This window comes from Musa acuminata, chromosome BXJ1-1, assembly GCF_036884655.1.
Source record: "Musa acuminata AAA Group cultivar baxijiao chromosome BXJ1-1, Cavendish_Baxijiao_AAA, whole genome shotgun sequence".
Classification (NCBI taxonomy): domain Eukaryota; kingdom Viridiplantae; phylum Streptophyta; class Magnoliopsida; order Zingiberales; family Musaceae; genus Musa; species Musa acuminata.
Window position 1 is genome coordinate 11,569,640 of NC_088327.1, and position 17,699 is coordinate 11,587,338.

Sequence of the window (17,699 nt, forward strand, 5' to 3'; positions counted from 1 at the left end):
ACTGTTGTGTTCTTATGATTTTTACTGCTGAGAATCTATCTCTACCATTTTTCTCACTTCAATTGTAAGTATGCATTCAAATCCAATCTCCTAAATTAAATTATCAACGAAACGGTTGTCTGTTCTAACCCTTACCATCCGTCCATGCTATTATTCTTGAAGGAGGGAGGGGAGGTATTCACGCTGAGCAGGCAGGGATTCATTTTAATGGTGCAGTTGATGTGCACATGATACACTTTCTTCAATTTGATGAACATCCATTCAATGTATCTGTCCTATTGAGTCAGTGGCATTCATTCGACAGCATGTTTGGTGGTCTCAACAATTCTAGCATCTCATAAACATGTTTGCAAGAAGCCCAGTGGAAGCACATTCCATAATTCATAACCATTAGTCGGTATTTGTGACAGATTCATCTCGAGATAAAAATGATTCTAGTGCAGCAATTATCAAACGAGCAAACTGAATCAAAATGGTGGCAAAATTCTCCGTGGTAAAGGGATTAATCTATCAGTAACACCATTCAAGATCCATGGCTCATGTTACCAGGTAAATCGGACCAAAAGCCTGAGCTCTCAAAGGATGGTTTTGGTGGTCCAAGAATCTGTAAGGCACCTCAGTCTCTTCTGCTCTTGTAGGAGTGAAGCAACAAGCAAGAGGTCCTGAAGTAGATTGTCGAATTCTTCGATGAAGCTGAGAAAATTTACTTCCATTTCCAAATATCCGACCCGACAATGGTCTGTGATCTGCATCCAAAGGATTGGAGGCGGAGGAGTCCTTCAGCGTATTATTGGTTTTGGATGTTGCTTCTTCTCCTGCACTTTTTCCAAACTTAAACCAGAAGGATACAGATCTTGGCCATGTCTTCTTCTTCTTCTTTGTATCTTTCATTCTCACCTTCTCGAGCGAGTCGGATTGTGGAAGTGAGAGTATATTGCTAGCATGATTTCTTGCTTCTTCCAGGAACTGATCAAAGAAGTGAAACGATGTACTCAGCAGTGGACTACATATGAGTTGCTTGAGAACTTAACAAGTCAAATTCACAAGTATTACACCATGCTGTGGTCTGTTTGTGACAGAAGAGTAAAGAATGAACCTATTTGCATTCGAATCTACAAACTGTTCATTCTTGTTTTTCATATCAGATGAGAACTTCAAATTCAGAAGTATTACACCATTCTGTGGTCTGTTTGTGACAGAAGAGTAAAGAACGAACCTATTTGCATTTGAATCTACAAACTGTTCATTCTTGTTTTTCATATCAGATGAGAACTTCAAACACTGCAAGACTACATGGCAAATGACGGAAAGAAACTCCAAATGAACACCACAGTAATCCTAAAATAAGACCACAGAGAGGGGCTTCACAAAATTCAGAGCATCTGTATCAAGCTATACGTTTACAACCAAAGAAAGATTGATGAATCAATCAAAGGTACAGCAAATTAAGTACCTTTGAGAAGTCCAATTGGAGATCATAACCAAGCTCGCCGCAGTTCCCATGTTCATCTTTGGGGAAAATGGGAGACTTGTTCATCTTCCTACTGCAACCCAGAGACAGAGTACAGAGAGAGGATCAGCGTGTCCATGAAGCACAGGATAATCCGCAACCGAAGCATCATCTGTACCCGAGTGCTTTGCCGTGTTATTATGAAGAAAAGCTACAAGAAATTCCAGATCATTTTGCTTTCCACAAGAAAGCACGGGCTGCTTTGTTCTAGAGTGCTAGTTAGGGACTGTCCAAAGCGTAGAGAGCTTGTGTCTCCTAAATGAAAGCTAAAGAGAACATGAACAAAAATTGAGAAGAAGATGACAATCATCTTTTTCTTGGAAAGAGATGCGAGTCATTATCATCAGACAAGAAAAAGTAGAGGGACAGCAAATAGACAGGAAATTGGAACAAGACAAGAGGAGAACTAATACCCCATCAGCATTGCTTTAGCTCTGAAGTTAGCAGAGCAGCTCTCAGCTTGGTCTTTCTTGGTGGAGCATCAGCAGTAGTTTGGTGCAGATAAAAAGATCCTGACAGGAGAAACACAGCACAAGAACACAATCGGCTCTGCTACCTTCTCGTGAGCATTAATTCTCTTTCCTGAGCCAACATCTCTGACAAAGAACAGGGCCCAAACCATAAAATCTTTGGCACCTTGTAAGTGTAACTGCTGTAACTTCTCATGCCGACCAGAAGATGGTACGCTTTGTTGAGAGAGAAATCATGTGGGGTAGAAACATGTGGCGGTGACGGATGTCAAGGCAAAGACAACGGCATAGAACATGGTGTGTCTTGTTCCAAGTCCGATTGCGTTTTCTGAGCAGTCCTCAATGTCAGGCACTTGAAAGGCTGCAGAAAACCTATAAAGATTCTGGATTTTCTCATGTACTAAAGATCTTTCTTGGAGATGATCTGAGAAAGATTACGCGTCAGAGAATCTTCTCGTCGACAGTTGCTTCGTTCCCCAGAATGAATCTTCCTTTTTTTCTTGATTCCACAGCTCGACGAAGTGCAAGAACAGATGCATTTTCAAGAAAAGAGACATTTTTGGGCCAAAAATGAGACATTTTTTTTGTAGAGAAATCACTGCACAAAAGGTGTGCATAAAAAAATAAAGATTAAATAAGAAATTTTGGGGCATTCCGAGAATTGAACTCGGGACCTCTCGCACCCTAAGCGAGAATCATACCACTAGACCAAATGCCCATTGATGAATGGTTATCACTTTAATTAGTATTATATCTTAACTTTGGACAATTCTTTTCCTAGCAGGGAAATGTGTTCGATGTCAAAGATAAGATATAATAATAATTAAAGTGACATTAACTGTTCAACAAAGGGCATTTGGTCTAGTGGTATGATTCTCGCTTAGGGTGCGAGAGGTCCCGAGTTCAATTCTCGGAATGCCCCAAAATTTTGTTTTATCTTTATTTTTTTATGCACACCTGTTGTGTAGTGATTTCTCTGCAAAAAAATGTGGCACAAATCAAGAAAATTCAAAAGGGAAAAAGAAAACAAAAAATTATCAGAAATTTCTTCGCAAAGAAAAAATGGCACACATCATGAAAGGTTGAAAGTAAAGGAAAAGAAAACAAAAAAGGGCGATAATTTGCAAAGTTTCTTTTTTATATTGGTTGTCATAATTGATCTATGAGAGTGTCAAAAGAAAGGGCAAATATTGATGAACAAGTGTTTCTGTAGATGAACACACATCAGTCACTGGAGCAGTTTCACTTGCTATTCTAAAGATCAAGCTTTGCAGTGTAAAAAGAAGAAGCTGGAAACAAGTTCAATGATCCATTAATACATGAGTTTGAAGTTGTATGCCTCCACAGTGAGAATGATGCTGTTTTCCTCCAAGAAACTGTGTATGACATGTAAAGCTGACTTTTATCTGATACATGCAGTTTACACAGATTGCAAACTCAACAATGCTGTTTCTTGTTCTCTGAATGCTGCATTTGACTAAACCTTTTGTTCCACTTTGTAGAGAGAGGGTTTCTGATTAGTGGTTGAACCAAATCTAGCCAGCTAAATTGTCAAATTATTTTCCGCCACGATGTTTAAAATTAATTGATTATTTTAGGTTGCAGCCTGAAAAATCCTTGTTGCCTCGGTTGTCGATATGACTTGTTCTGATTAAGATAAACTCATGTTGTTGAGCAGAACAACAAGGAAATTGGTGATACTTGAGAGAGAGATGCTGATCTAATCTTGACTGCTTGGCATCTGTTTCCAACCTGCCCAGCTAACATCTGACACTGTTATATTGAGACTTTCTATTGAGTTTTCAGTATCAGCTAACAACAAGGTGGAAGGAGTATTTGACTTGTGGCCATCAATCTCTTGTCATGTCATTTCTTGCATAAACCGATAAGAAACCGTTAATTTAGTTGATGAAGGGCATCGTTTCTAGATGTCATGAATGGTGAGAAAGAAAACTCTTTTTTATGAAGAACAAATGTGTCGCAAGCTTTGTGCTACCAACTCAAATCCCAAAAGAGGTTGGTGGCTGAGCACTTCATTGCCACTGTTGCTAGGATCATCAATGGAAGAAGACACCTCCAAAAGGAGTATATTCTGATCAAATTTAATTCTATATCTTAAACAAGCATTGCAAAATCCTACATCAATGTGTCACACTTTGTCTCTTCTGATTATAAATTGAAAGTTCAGAGTATGTCTAAATCATGACAAGCACATCAGAAAATCCATATTTCTTCAGATTATCAGACAGACAACATGATTTATGAGAAGGATTCACCATGGTGCTTTGACCATATCGGTTGCGGTGATGTTGCTGTTAAGCAGCAATAACTTGCACCGGTTTTTGCCTCCATTAGCTCAATTCATCTAGGTAAAGTATTCTGATGAATAAATGCACCTTTTAGCTTCTTTCCGACAAATATTTTGATGCTGCAATGGAGAAAAGAATAGATGCCATATTCATTTGATTTGGACAATTTGTCCTAATAAATGCCTATTGAGGTCTGGCACTTCAAATAACTAAATTTGCAGGAAAATGGTCAGCACAAGATTCGACTTCCATGCCATGGTCATGAATGACATGAGTGCTGATAACTTCAGCCAACAAATGGACATAAAACAATCTACTTGTAAAGCAGGATCTACTTGTAATCATGGAATGCTCTTGGGTTTAATCAGTGCAGTGCTGCTGCAAGTTGCATTAGATATCGATGTGTGAGCTCAGTGCCAGAGATGAAACTTTTGTTGTTAGCTTCTTTTTCTATTGCTAATGGTTCCTTCTTTAACTAAGTCAACCTTACCGGTATGTCGTCACGAGTAGAACTATTATGTCTTTGTCTTCTCCATGCTCCTCAGAAGGATAATCAACAATGGCCCCATCAACTGTTAAATCTATTGTCTCAACATTGATTACTCTTCTTCTTTAGGCTAGCATTGTAGACATAGACATATTTATGTATTCAACATAGTTTCTATCATTACAGGGAGGGAGAAATATTGATTCTGGAGCCAACTTGAATGAAGTTTTCAGGCTCAACATATTTGGTCTACTGTGATTGCCAAAGATGATTTCTTAATAGTTGCAGCTGGCAAACTTGTCTCAAGCATATAAACCGAAAGCTAGCGGAAGAAACTAAACTTACATGCTCAGTCCTGATGGATTATTATTTATTTATTATAACATACATACACACACACATATATATATATATAAATAATAGCTTTTCATGGAAATTTCCATTCTTGATGTTATATCAAATATATATATATATATATATATATATATATATATATATATTGCTTTTAAAGTTGATAGAAAACACAATCATGAATGGTTGTTGCATACTTTCTCTCTGTAAACCATAAATTTCAAGTTGGTGAAGAGTTCAAACTCAATTGGCAGAAGAAGAAAAATAAAGACTAATACTGGAAGGAAATGTATCGAAAAGAGAGAATTTTAATCAGAAACAGTTTCAAACTTCTCTGATTCTTTTCTATCCTGAGCAACATTCTGCAAAGTTTGGTAATCAGAAACAGTTGCAAGCTCTGTGAGTCCTGTCAGTCCTGACCTTCATTCTGCAAAGCTTCTGGTAATGGTAGCTCAGGTTAGCCGCAACTCTGCACATGAATCATGAAGTCAACACATTGGCATCCACCATCAGCATCACCTTTGTATTGACTTGGTCCACCCACTTGTAGATGCAGCTTGAAGTTGATCTCCCTCAGCAAAGTCCAATGCCAGGCTGCAGAAGAAGTTGTGGTCATTGCCATCTCTGATCTACTTGTGCAGGGAAAGTTAATCCAACAGTTGAGGAGTCTCTTGTGGATGTTGTGCTGTTTGTTGTCTTTGTTCTCAGAAACTTCTCTTGGCCTCCTGGCCATGTCCCACACAGCTGACTGTTCTGTCTCCTTCTCTCCTCCTGTCCCTTTTCCCTATGTTTCACCACAGACTCAGTGCATGCACCTGCCCTTCATCCTCCAGTGTTCTTTCCACTAATCTTGGCATGTATTTGTCATTTTCAGTTGCCTATATTTGGTGCTTATCTCCTGGAAAAATTACTTATATCCACAACTGAACCAATCACAATTGTCAAAACCAAATCAAACACTTAAGCAATTGTGCTCCAAAGGTAATAATTGAGATCTTTTTATGAAACAAGAAAAGAGATTAGTGGATTAATTCCATTCCCAAGTCTAACTAAATATCAATTTTCATTTCCTCGATGAAATTTTATTCATATGAGGATTCAAAATATCATGTAAATAAACCCCATTGGACATAAATAATGTCATCAAGGGAATTGACATATCATGAGACTTTGTTCCTGTCAAAATCAAAATAAAACATTAGCTTAATTGGCTAGTCAAACCTGTCCCAATCCAATAGCCCATACTCTTCGTTTGGCATAAGGTGACTTGACACAACCCCTCTCTCTTCATACATCCCTTCTTTCCATCTCTACCACAAACGAACTAATTAATGTCAACATTATCTCAAAATTTTCCTCTTTTAAATTTTTAATATTTCATTTATATTCATAAAATTATATATATATATATATATACATAATTTTTATCACTATCATAATTACCACTTAAAACTATTCACAGTCCCTTTTTATTATTGATAATCTCTTTGAAAAATAATAATTTTTTTTTCTTTCTTTATAATCCCTTATTAGTCATTGTCGTCATCGACCGTCACCTGCTCGTCGGTTGATGCTGTCTGACCCCACTCAATATTATCCCTCAAAAAAGAGAAAAAAAGAGAATGAGAAAGAAAAATGAGAAGAACATGAACATATTTATGTATAATTAATTAAAAAAAAGTTATAAATAATAAAAATGACATTAACACACTTAAATAATATCTATACTTTAATTAACCATCATCCCTCCCACCAAACTCACAATTATCTCCAACCATAAAGCTTCCCCACCTACCCTCCAGCCTTCCTCCAATAAAACGCCTCGCTTTCCTTTGTTTCATTGCTTTTCGTGGAGGAAAACCCGTAAAAGAGTAGTCTTTAGAGCGGTGGAGAGATGTGTGGAGGAGCGATCATCTCCGACTTCATACCGCCGTCGGCGTCGCGGCGGGTGAAGGCGGAGCACCTGTGGCCGGGCGGGAAGAACAGGAGGGGGAAGCAGCGGAGGGTGGAGGTCGAGGATGACTTTGAGACGGACTTTCAGGAGTTCAACGACGAGTCCGAGGAGGACGACTTCGATGACTTCGAGGAGGGCGAGATCAGCTTCAAGACCGTCCAACGGAGATCATCCTTCTCTCGAGGTAATTGAGGAAATTTGTGAAAAAAGTTGCGATTTTTACCAGAAATATCACTTTTATTCTATCTTCTTCTAATTGTATATCCTCTATTTTAACTAGATCTCATCTATAATAGGTTTATGACTTGAGATTCTTTCTCTTAGAGTTGTGAAGAACGGAGTAATAATAAGTTAACAAAAATGAAGGTGGGTTTTGTCTTTTTCACACATGGTGTTACTTTTTTATCATCCGTCCTGCAATTTTTCGCCAATTTAAGACTAGTTCTTGCAGAGCTTTTCTTCGGCTTTTGTTCTGGAAGGACAAAGGTTAGAAAATCGAAGTAGCAAATCGAATGATAATCTTTGAGATTTCTTATGTTACGGAATTGTGTAATTTCCATCGATTTGTTAGTGGATCTTTTCTTTACGGCCTTCTGTCGTTCAAAGGTACCCAAACTCTGGCAGTGGCTCAAACGATCTTTTCAGAATTTGTTTTTGTTAACAAGTGATCAAGAAACACGAGATTTTACTTTAAATCTTTTTGTAGGTGCTAATGATCCCGAGTTGATTATTATTTCAACTTTCGAGAAATTTAATTTTTCTTGAAAACAAGAAAGACGATTTTTTTTCTTTCATTGTAGCATAACACGTTGTGAATATGGTTATCTTTTTTTGGGAGGTTATTGAAACTTTTATGTAAGAAGTGAAAAGCTGGGCTTTTTTCCATTCAGGTTTGAGAAAGATGGTGAAGCTTAGATCTTTGTTTCCTAGATTCTTGGTGATGTGAGCTTAATTCTAAAAATAGGAACCTTGTCCGAGTGCTAATGTTTTGTTTCATGAGAAAAATAAGTTTCTTATCTACTCTAGGCTAGTGCAACATTGTAACTTGTTGTATTTTTCTGATATCTGAGTGTTGGATATAGGTGAGGTTTTGCAATCTTGTGTTAGAGAATCAAAATTCCTAGAATTTCACTAGCAGATGATCGGATCAAAGGGAACTACCTAGACAACTTATATTATGTTAGTTTTTACACATCGGATGAGGAGAGAAACAGGAAGAAATTATTGATTATGGATGGAGATGATCTAAACAATTATGGTTACTTTTCTTCACTAATCTGATTAGCTTTTGAATGAGGAGTTTTGGTGCGGGGGAAGGCAGTGATTTAGTTGCTTCCAAGTAATATGGTTATGTTGTGTGTGTGTGTTGGGAGTGTAAAAACTGCTGAAAATCTTGTTCTATTTGTACTGCAGAGGGTTCTGTCGCTCTAAAACCAGGAGACTATGATGGATCTGCGGTTGAGTCAACCAAAAGGAAGAGAAAGAATCAATTCCGTGGAATCCGCCAGCGCCCATGGGGCAAATGGGCAGCGGAAATCAGAGATCCTCACAAAGGAGTCCGTGTTTGGCTCGGGACATTTAACTCAGCTGAAGAGGCTGCAAGAGCTTATGATGCTGAAGCTCGACGCATCCGTGGCAAAAAGGCAAAGGTGAATTTCCCCACTACAGCAAAGTCTGGTGGCCAAAAGCGCATTCAGAAGCCTACTTCTCGAAAACCACCTATGCCAAATCTGTCTGAACAAAATGAATTCAAGCAGTACACCTATCTGAATGACCAGGATTGTGATGTCTATTCTGCTATGGGCTTCTTGGAAGAGAAGGTGCTAACTAAACCTGACTATTGGAACCCCACTGCAACAAAAGAACTTTCTGCACCTTGTGAAGTTCTCAACTTCCCTTCTGATGAGGGAAGTAACTCTTTTGGCCATCCTGACTTTGTATGGGAATATGAGACAAAAACCCCAGAGATCATGCCAGTTCATGTTCCTGCTGCTATCGAAGGCAATGTCACTGAATTGCTGGGACACGATAACCCTCAGACAAATTTGAAATACAATTGTGGAGTGGAAGTGTCAGCAGAAGAGAGCAATGCAGTTAAACTCCCTGATGACATATCTGCTTATGACTCGTACATGAAAATCCTGCAGTTTCCTTACCTTGAGGAGAGCTCCAATTTGTCAATTGACTGCCTATTTGGTGGTGAACTGGCTCAGGATGATCTGAGTGCTGTGAACCTGTGGAGCTTCAATGATCTGCCCATGGAGGGCAGTGTTTACTTGGGGACTTCGGCCCTGGCTACTGGTTCTCTGTAAATATGGATAAAAGTAAGCATTCCATGGATGACATTCTTTCTATTTAGCCATGTCATCTTTATGTATCTCCTTATTCAGAGGAGCAATTGGTTGTTTCACTTACATTCTTTTTACTTTCTCAGGTACCAATGTTGATGAAGGTTGATTATGGAGGGCCAGAATTGTTTATGGGGTGTCATGAATCTGAACATGATTCCGTTTGCAGAATAATCTTTGGAAACAACATTTTATATCTGCCTTTTTAAGTGTTTTGGCTTTTAGCTTATGGACTCACATTTACTATTATGCTGACGATTGGTGTATCTGTTGCAAGTTTTCTTGTTCTGTGACATGCTTTTGAACTTGGGGTAGATTTTCCCCTGCTTTATTTACTTTCATCGTTGTCTCCTTGATGATTGATCGACTTGAATCTGGTCGCCGGTGGACATTGTGCCTATCATCTTCAGATCTTCTTTGCTTGATGTGGACCGAAAACCAAACCCTGTGATGCGGTTAATATATCAGTTATACTTTTTTGTTGGATTCCTCTATGATGATCTCTGTCGCTTCTGGATACACGTCCTTTAATGCAACTTGTTAACCTTTGTTTATGGATCAAATAGTATTTAATCAGATGCCTTTCAAAACCAGGGTGGGGAAGCAAAAATGGTGGGTGGCAAATCCTTGATCGGTGGTTTTGTGGAATGTTTTCCGGTTGGCATTGTAAAAGATACAAGAGAGTGATGCTGCTGGATTATATTGTTGCATTTTGATACTCATCTGGCACTTTCATGTGAGAGCAAAATAGAGACAATCAAGCAGTGTGGCTTCTTACATCTTAAAGCCGTGATCTGAAAGATTGGGAGGTAAAAGCTTGTTGAGAAGTCATACCTGTGGATCGAAGTGCCTCTTTCCTGTGACTCTTTCTTGTTTCCTTTTCGTCTTTGCAAGCTGCTTCAAACATTTACCCAGTACACCTCGTCTCATATCTCAGCTGATTGGCTCATCAGGTTGAAGGTATCAAAGCAAGATGGAGATTTCTTGGTTCTACATGGTTTAATTTAATTGGAGGTGTGCTGAGCTGTGTGTGTGTGTGTGTATATATGTAGAGGGCAAGTTGTAATTATATACTGAAGAAAAAGGATGTACCAACAAACAACTGAACTATTGCTTTCTCTCTTGGGGTTTGATGTTGCATCGCAACTGCTGCTTTTCTGGGAAGGGGGATCACAAGGTCATCAAAGACCGCAAAGCAAGCATGTGCAAGCTCTGTTATCTTATTGCTCTTCTTCACCTTCTTCTTCTTTCTTACCATTTCAACGCTGGTTTTTGCTGGAACATTTCTGAGTTGAATGCTTAAAATGAGGACTGAGACGAGTCGACTAATGAATCCTTCCATCACAGGACAATTAAACGACTCGATCACTTGGATCACAGAAGAGTAATCTTATTGTGACATCACAATCCACCCTCTAAATCAGTCGAGCGACTGCTATGGAAGGATAAATAATGTCGGCATTTTAAATGGAAACATCAGCCATCTTTCAAGAAACAAATGCTATCAAACAAAGATAATAATATGAACTTCATTGTAAACAAGTTATTCCTTAACTGTATGACATTTGAGCCAACCGTCAAGATATATCTCAACAAATATATCGTAAATAGAATATATTAATCCTTTCCGGGCACCACATTAGTGAATGCCTCATACATGTAGGGTCCAGATGGGAACCAACTGGGACTCGATGTTCACCAGATGATGGCTTGACAGGTAGGAGATGGGTAGGTGCAATTACACATCATGGCCAGCACAATAATGCAATTATTTATGTATCATGTGTGCACACACATACGAGCAATGCATCATCTAAATTCGATGGCTACCGCATGCTGAGCAAGATGTCGATGATCTGATGAAGGAATCTAAAAAATCTGCAAGAAAACAGATCTAGGCATCTTTAAGTTAACTCCATTCTTAACCTGATCATGAAACATCCAGGTTGGCACATTATGTACATTATGTAGCAAGCAGTATGTCCTTCGTATTGGCACAAAAAGTAAATACAGTTACATGATCAGAAAGAAAAGAGTAAGCATTTTTTTTATGCAACGTGCAATGTACTTTTATCCTGAAAGATCATACTGACCTTATCCCAATGAGCACAAATCACCGACCAAAGGAAAGCACCCATTTCTGATCTTGAGCTTGTAAACAACTTTGGGGAATAAACATTCAAGACAAACCAGTTGCAATGTTTAGACTGTAAGCACCAATTTCTTCATCTTACCTTTTTGGTCATTCATCATCTAAAGCTGAAACACATGAATCAGTTAAATGATTTGTCATTTATTTTGCTATATGTACACTACCTGACTGTACAATTTGCACACTTCTAATCTGTAGGCCACGGATATTACAGCAAGCATTTCTTTACAGCTTTTGGCTTTCGGTAGGCAGCCACCAAAGATTATATGATGACCAGGCGGCCAGGAGAGAACTGGATATGTACAAGGGATCCCTCGAGGAAGACTAACTTGTAAGCTTTGAGTATAGCTCATCCAATGCCAAGTACAATGGCTCAGCAGCTTGTGGTCTCCCCACAGTACCAAAGAGAATGTCACCAGTGGTCAAGTAAGGATCACCATAAAAGCACAAGTTTGTATCCGTCCTGGTTGCTACATAGTTCCCCTCAAGTGATACCCCAACAAAAGCACCTGTCAATTACCAATTCCGATTATAATCTTTTGGCAACAATGGTTGACATAAAAATAAGTATTTTTATCAAATGAGCATCGAAAAATGCACCACTATAGTTGCCGGTACTACATCTGCACAGAAAGAGAATATGATAATAACAACAACAAGCCATAATATCCCAACCCGGAAAGGGAACAAGAACAAAATAGGCATAACATGTGCAACAAAACTCCTTATCAGGTAGTGGTAAAAAAAAAAACCTTATCAGGTTGGACTTGAGCTGAGATGGATATCACACATCAACCGACAAATGCAACAAACTCTAGCTAGATGCAACTTATATTTAGTTACACAAAACAAACCTGCCGGTGTTTGATTCAGGTGGAGAAGAGGCAGTCATGTTCCTAACATGGTTTTCTTTAATATTTATCATCTGATAATGTCACCCCTTCAAATCTCTCGTCCGTCATTTACAATAATGCACATTATGCCATTGTACATGTCTGAACCAGCTTAAAACACTTGTCTTATCAGCACAAACAATTTTATCTTATTCTCAGGCTGGTGCAACCTTTAACTCAAAAGTAAAGAGATATTGAAATTATGTGTAATACTACTCATCCATCTCATTATCATCATTGTGGCAGCTAAAGTATCTTTTTATATATATTGCTTCTGGATATCCAAGTTCTGACATGTAAATTATGGCCTCTTTTATGGATGTCTACCAAAGTTTTTCCTCACAGTGGCAATAATATCTTACAGGCATACAACACATCAGATTTATCTCCCCAATTTAACCATTCTTCTCTTGCTTTGTGAATGTTGAATTTTAAACAAATTCCATTATTGCTGATAAGTTCTCAAAAGTGCTCTAGAAGGAAACCTGTACTCAATCATTCTATTTGATCCTTCTGTAGCTCCAAAAGTCTATCCATTGCTTTAACCTAAGATTTAATTTTATGCTTCTCTCAGTAATTAAAATGTTGTCATCAGCTAATAGTGTCACTGTAAACTAATTACAAGTCAAGCTTGATAACTCAAAGCTCATGCCTGGTGCAAAACCATCATTGATGTATGTTCAGAAATGAATAGAAAATCGTTCAGGAAGTTTGGTGTTTCTTAAAATATATCTACAAATTAACTAGTCATTTAGCTGGAAGCATGCATCTATATAGAATAAAAAAAAAAAAAACCTTTGCTGCAGCTGTATGTATAACACATGCCAGACCCTTTGTCGCCAGCTCGAAGATCTGCTTCAAACACTCTGCCAACTGGTCCTGCAGCAAAGCTCAAACCTGCACCAAGTGAAATATGCATGTTGCTGCTAAATGCCTTCACAGCTTTAGAGCCATGAAGCACAACTATAAAGTCCATGAGCTCGCCACCAATCTGTGTAATATAAGGAAAAGGATCAAATAACAAGAATTATGTATGGACCTAAAGAAAGAGCTAAAGGCAGGCGACAAGAAATACATCGGCAAGATTTTAGCTTATGAAAAATGAAGAAATGCTTTCATAAACTAGAAGTACTAAGGTGTAGAACACAATTGTAAAGATTGATGCAATTGATTAGCCAAAAGCATGATAGAATACCATTTCCTTAGATCTAAATGATCTGCAGCAAATCAAGAACTGCAAATTTTCTTTTAGCACAATGCCATTTAGCATGTAACTACATGAGGTAGTATAGTCAAAGTGATTAAACTCCAATGACAAATTCATTTGCAATGTAACGCATTGAAATGCAAGATTGTAATGTGTCCATGTTGATCATTCAAAGCATGGTTTAACCAGCAATACATAATGCCCACTTATGAAGTAACTATATGGGAAGACCACATTTAAGATGAATTATGGGACTCTAGTCTCATTTTATTATATGTTCTCTATGCAGCTTTTACATCAAGATGAATTTCTTACCAACCGGCCTCCAGAATTGGAATGGCATGCCCAAGCACAAGATTTTTTTATTTACAAGTATCATATATATATATCAGTAAACTTGATATTTATATGCCTTCTAATTGTACAAATAAATAACAAAACATTAAACTGAGTACACCAGTGAAAAGGTACTAATCAAGAGACAAGCCACCAACATAAGGAGTTGGGGAAAGCTTCAAAGGAAATTGACAGTGGTTTCATTCAAGTTTTTCAATGTTGATAATACCAATATATACTGATTAGTTTGACCAAATAATAATATCAAAATAAATAGCATTTTTTCAAATAAATAGATAGCTTGATGACAATATATATATATGATACACTTTTTATTTTCTACTATTTTATCCGATGATACTAGGTGGTACAGGTTGGTATACTTCCCAATATACCAATAGAATACTGAAGTGATGCCTTATTCTCAATCCCAACATAACATTACTGTTTTATGTTTCCTCTCTCCTTTTGGTGTTATACACGAAGATGATTCACCTAAAGCACGGGTGGAGGACTGTTCTTTTGATGAGATTTTTGCACAAGATGGAATATCTCCAGTTATTATAATTCATTACTGCAAAATTTATATTACTTTTCAGATACCTTCAGCATTTCCTATCTTTTCTACACCACTAATCTTTAATCATAAGGCACATAATTATTCTGTTTTGTTTAAGTTCTTTTGTTTAATCTCAACTACTGTTGTTCCTCCTGAAATTTCCTAATTGATCATTGTTTATGAGTTGTGACAACATATCTCCAGACAAACTTAAACTGAGACAAATATGCTGATTCTTGGCATTTATAGTTGCTATGAAAATAGACAGTTACCAAATATTGCATGTTAGAACAGATGCAAAAGAGAAGATTGGCCATCTAACTATATGCATACCTGTGCTCCCCATCCTAAACCAATTGATAGAATGGCAGATGGTGCAGACCATGATCCATCGATCCTTCGAGAAATTACAAGACCAGTACCAACCTTGTAAGTAAGAAGTGCACCAACTTTAACTACTGTTAGGATGGCAAGCCCTTTTGCTCTTTTAAGGACAGCCCAGGGAATCGATTTCTCAGGATCAAACCTATCAACCTGCACATTGGACAAGATGCTAATTAAATAGAAGGCACCTGATGTTCATATTTTTAAAGAAGGTTCCTCAAATTTAAGTTAAAAGGAGATCCCTTAATTTGGAATAAAAAGCTCAAAAGCAGAAGTAGGAAATTGCACCTGGCAATAGCTCCTCAAGATATTCGTAGCCTTGTATATTTCATATTCCATGGACAAGCCCACAGGTAAATTTAACCATCCTCTCATGCATGTCCAGTCAGTAACATCATGTTTAGCTGACTGAACGCAATTGCTATTCGAGATAATCAATATTCTCTGCAATGGTTCAAGCCTGTCGTAGCAAGTATCACAGACTCTTTGGGGATTTCGCTCCCGAAATTTGACTGGTAACAAGCATCTTCGGGTTGTACAGTTTCTGCAGAAGATACGACCGCAAAACCGGCAGTGATGCCTACCATGAATAATGGCTGTGAATGGGGAATTGCATTGCATGCAGACTCTAGAATAACTATCTGGAAGCCACTCTGGAGGATCTGCTACAAGTACCTCTTTATGTGCATTACAGGCAATAGCTTCTACCTCAAAGGGTGGTGCACTTGGTACATAATAGACTGAAGGATGCAAAAAGCTATTTCCATTCAATTCAGAACTTAAAAATGATACATCTGAGGTGGAGTTTAGCTGTCGTGATTGAATAGAACCATTAACTCGGTTACGGCCCGTAAGAATTGCAACCAACCCGCTCAAAACATTCTTCAAGTTTACTTCAGGATTAGCCCTGAGATGACTTGAATAACCAGGGTCTTGAGCTGGATCGTCCTGCTCAGGGAAGTCATGCTCTGGTGATGATTGATATAGATTATACGGTATTGACACTTTTGGCACATAACTCTTGTGATGATCAACAAAGAAACCAACTTCCTCTCTATCATGATGACTAACTTTGTCTTCTTCAGAGAATGAGGTGTATGAAACTCTTTCTTCTGATGTCACCATGGATTCATTGAAGGTGAAACTTGTGAGGTAACAGAGCTTGTCCTGGAGCACAGCATGCTTTCAGATTTGAGGTCAAAATCAGGGTAAAAAACATTCCTTTAACAAACAGGATCACAACAATGAATCAAAACATTGCATTAGAATAACCATAACAAATGAATTAAAACATTGCATTAGAATAATCATAATCTTGCCCTAAAGTTATCTTGTTCAGCTATTAAAGTATAATGTTTCCAATAAATGTACTGAACAAAAATTAAAACGAAAAATTTTAAAAGAGCAAGAAAATACAGGTTCTGAGGGTGCAAACACTGTAACATGCTCAATTACTAGTAGCATCAGAAGTAATAGAACAAACTCAAAATCTTCCAAGTCCAATCCATTCTAATTTTCTGCACTTTGAAGTTCACAACAGTAACGCATGTTAAACATATCCCTTGAGAACAACAATACTAGTCGTACTATGTACCTTACTGCTTGGGAGCAATCTCAGGAGACTCCACAATACAGCCATAACACGAAATAATTTATCAGAATTTGTGCTAAATCGAAACTGGCCCAAGTCCAAAGTGCCGCTAGGTGTCATTTACCTTACCCGAGATCTAGCGAGCTTTTGACCTACCTAAACCTATTTCTTGGATGTTATACCTACGTAAGATAATTCCTTTCTCCAAAACGGAAAAACGAAACATATCTAACAAAGATCAAAGTTTATTGCAATCACTAGCATATTATTCGATCGATATCTCGGTGAATCCTAGGTTCTTTAGATTATAATACGAGCATTAAAGTTAGTATTCTTTGATAGACATGCCTTCACATCATCGACATCTACGAATAAACCAGAACGACCAGAAAAATAAACAGCAAACGAAAGTATTCTTTAGAATTCTTCAACACGAAGAAACGAACTTCACAAACCCTAGAAATTTAGTAGAGAAACACCACCAGAAAGAAGTGGAAAAGGATCAATCAGAGAGAAATGGGGTGGGAACGGGGATCGGTCGCGGCTCACCAATGGAATGCCGGAAAGAAGGGATCACGGATTGATGCGGCGGTCTCGAGGAGGTCGAAGAGATGGTGGAGCGATCGGACAGAGCGGAGAAGGAGCGATTTCTTTCCTATCGTGTTTGTTTGGCGGGGAAGGCAAGAAAACGACGGGGAAGGCGAAGGGCGTCGAGAAGTTAGTGAAGCCGTCACGGCATCACGTTAAAAATAGAGCTTGATGTTGATGATGATGATGATGATGATTATTATTATTATTATTATTATTATTAGTAACGAATTTCCGAAAATAAAAACTACTGATTTGGATTCTTCCTAAAAGAAATACATCCCATTTTAATTTATTTTGTTTGCAAAGTGTATTTTTCCTTTTAAAATTTTATGCCTAAAAAGGTGAAGAGTCTTTTTATTTCATATTTTTAATCATTTTCTTAACCATTTCGGTTTGGTTTAACAAATCGATTCGAATAAGAATTTATTAAAATAATAAACTTCAGAAATAAAATTTAAAGTTTAACATATATTATTAAATATTATAAAATAATTAAGAATCTATGACAATATAAATTTCAGATATTTATACTCCGAAAAATATTTCAGTAAATATTA

General features: G+C 37.7%; 2 protein-coding genes, 1 long non-coding RNA gene and 2 other non-coding genes across 6 annotated transcripts; 2 read left to right on the forward strand and 3 right to left on the reverse strand.

Annotated features, from left to right (window-relative positions):
• Positions 1–323: 323 nt before the first annotated feature.
• LOC135680648 (uncharacterized) lies at positions 324–2,148 on the reverse strand. Its single transcript, XR_010515495.1, has 3 exons — positions 1,924–2,148; positions 1,454–1,776; positions 324–966 (listed from the first exon to the last, which is right to left on the reverse strand). It is a non-coding gene; the product is annotated as an uncharacterized LOC135680648 (long non-coding RNA).
• Positions 2,149–2,626: 478 nt separating this feature from the next.
• Positions 2,627–2,698, reverse strand: TRNAP-AGG (transfer RNA proline (anticodon AGG)). Its single transcript has one exon. It is a non-coding gene; the product is annotated as a tRNA-Pro (tRNA).
• Positions 2,699–2,830: 132 nt separating this feature from the next.
• On the forward strand, positions 2,831–2,902 carry TRNAP-AGG (transfer RNA proline (anticodon AGG)). Its single transcript has one exon. It is a non-coding gene; the product is annotated as a tRNA-Pro (tRNA).
• A 4,025-nt stretch (positions 2,903–6,927) lies between these two features.
• LOC135673578 (ethylene-responsive transcription factor 1-like) lies at positions 6,928–9,770 on the forward strand. The gene is made up of 3 exons (XM_065182638.1): positions 6,928–7,265; positions 8,495–9,405; positions 9,516–9,770. Exons 1-2 carry the CDS (start codon positions 7,022–7,024, stop codon positions 9,391–9,393), a joined length of 1,143 nt encoding a protein of 380 aa, XP_065038710.1. The 5' UTR covers positions 6,928–7,021; the 3' UTR covers positions 9,394–9,405; positions 9,516–9,770.
• A 1,932-nt stretch (positions 9,771–11,702) lies between these two features.
• LOC135673584 (uncharacterized) lies at positions 11,703–17,260 on the reverse strand. Of its 2 annotated transcripts, none has more exons than XM_065182651.1 (5): positions 17,101–17,260; positions 15,249–16,127; positions 14,910–15,110; positions 13,270–13,465; positions 11,703–12,090 (listed from the first exon to the last, which is right to left on the reverse strand). In XM_065182651.1, the coding sequence occupies exons 2-5, from the start codon at positions 16,083–16,085 to the stop codon at positions 11,906–11,908; spliced, it is 1,419 nt and encodes a 472-aa protein (XP_065038723.1). In that variant the 5' UTR covers positions 16,086–16,127; positions 17,101–17,260; the 3' UTR covers positions 11,703–11,905. The 2 variants fall into 2 exon arrangements, with proteins under 2 accessions (XP_065038723.1, XP_065038730.1); XM_065182658.1 differs by having other exon boundaries at positions 15,249–16,142.
• Between the last annotated feature and the right edge of the window lie 439 nt (positions 17,261–17,699).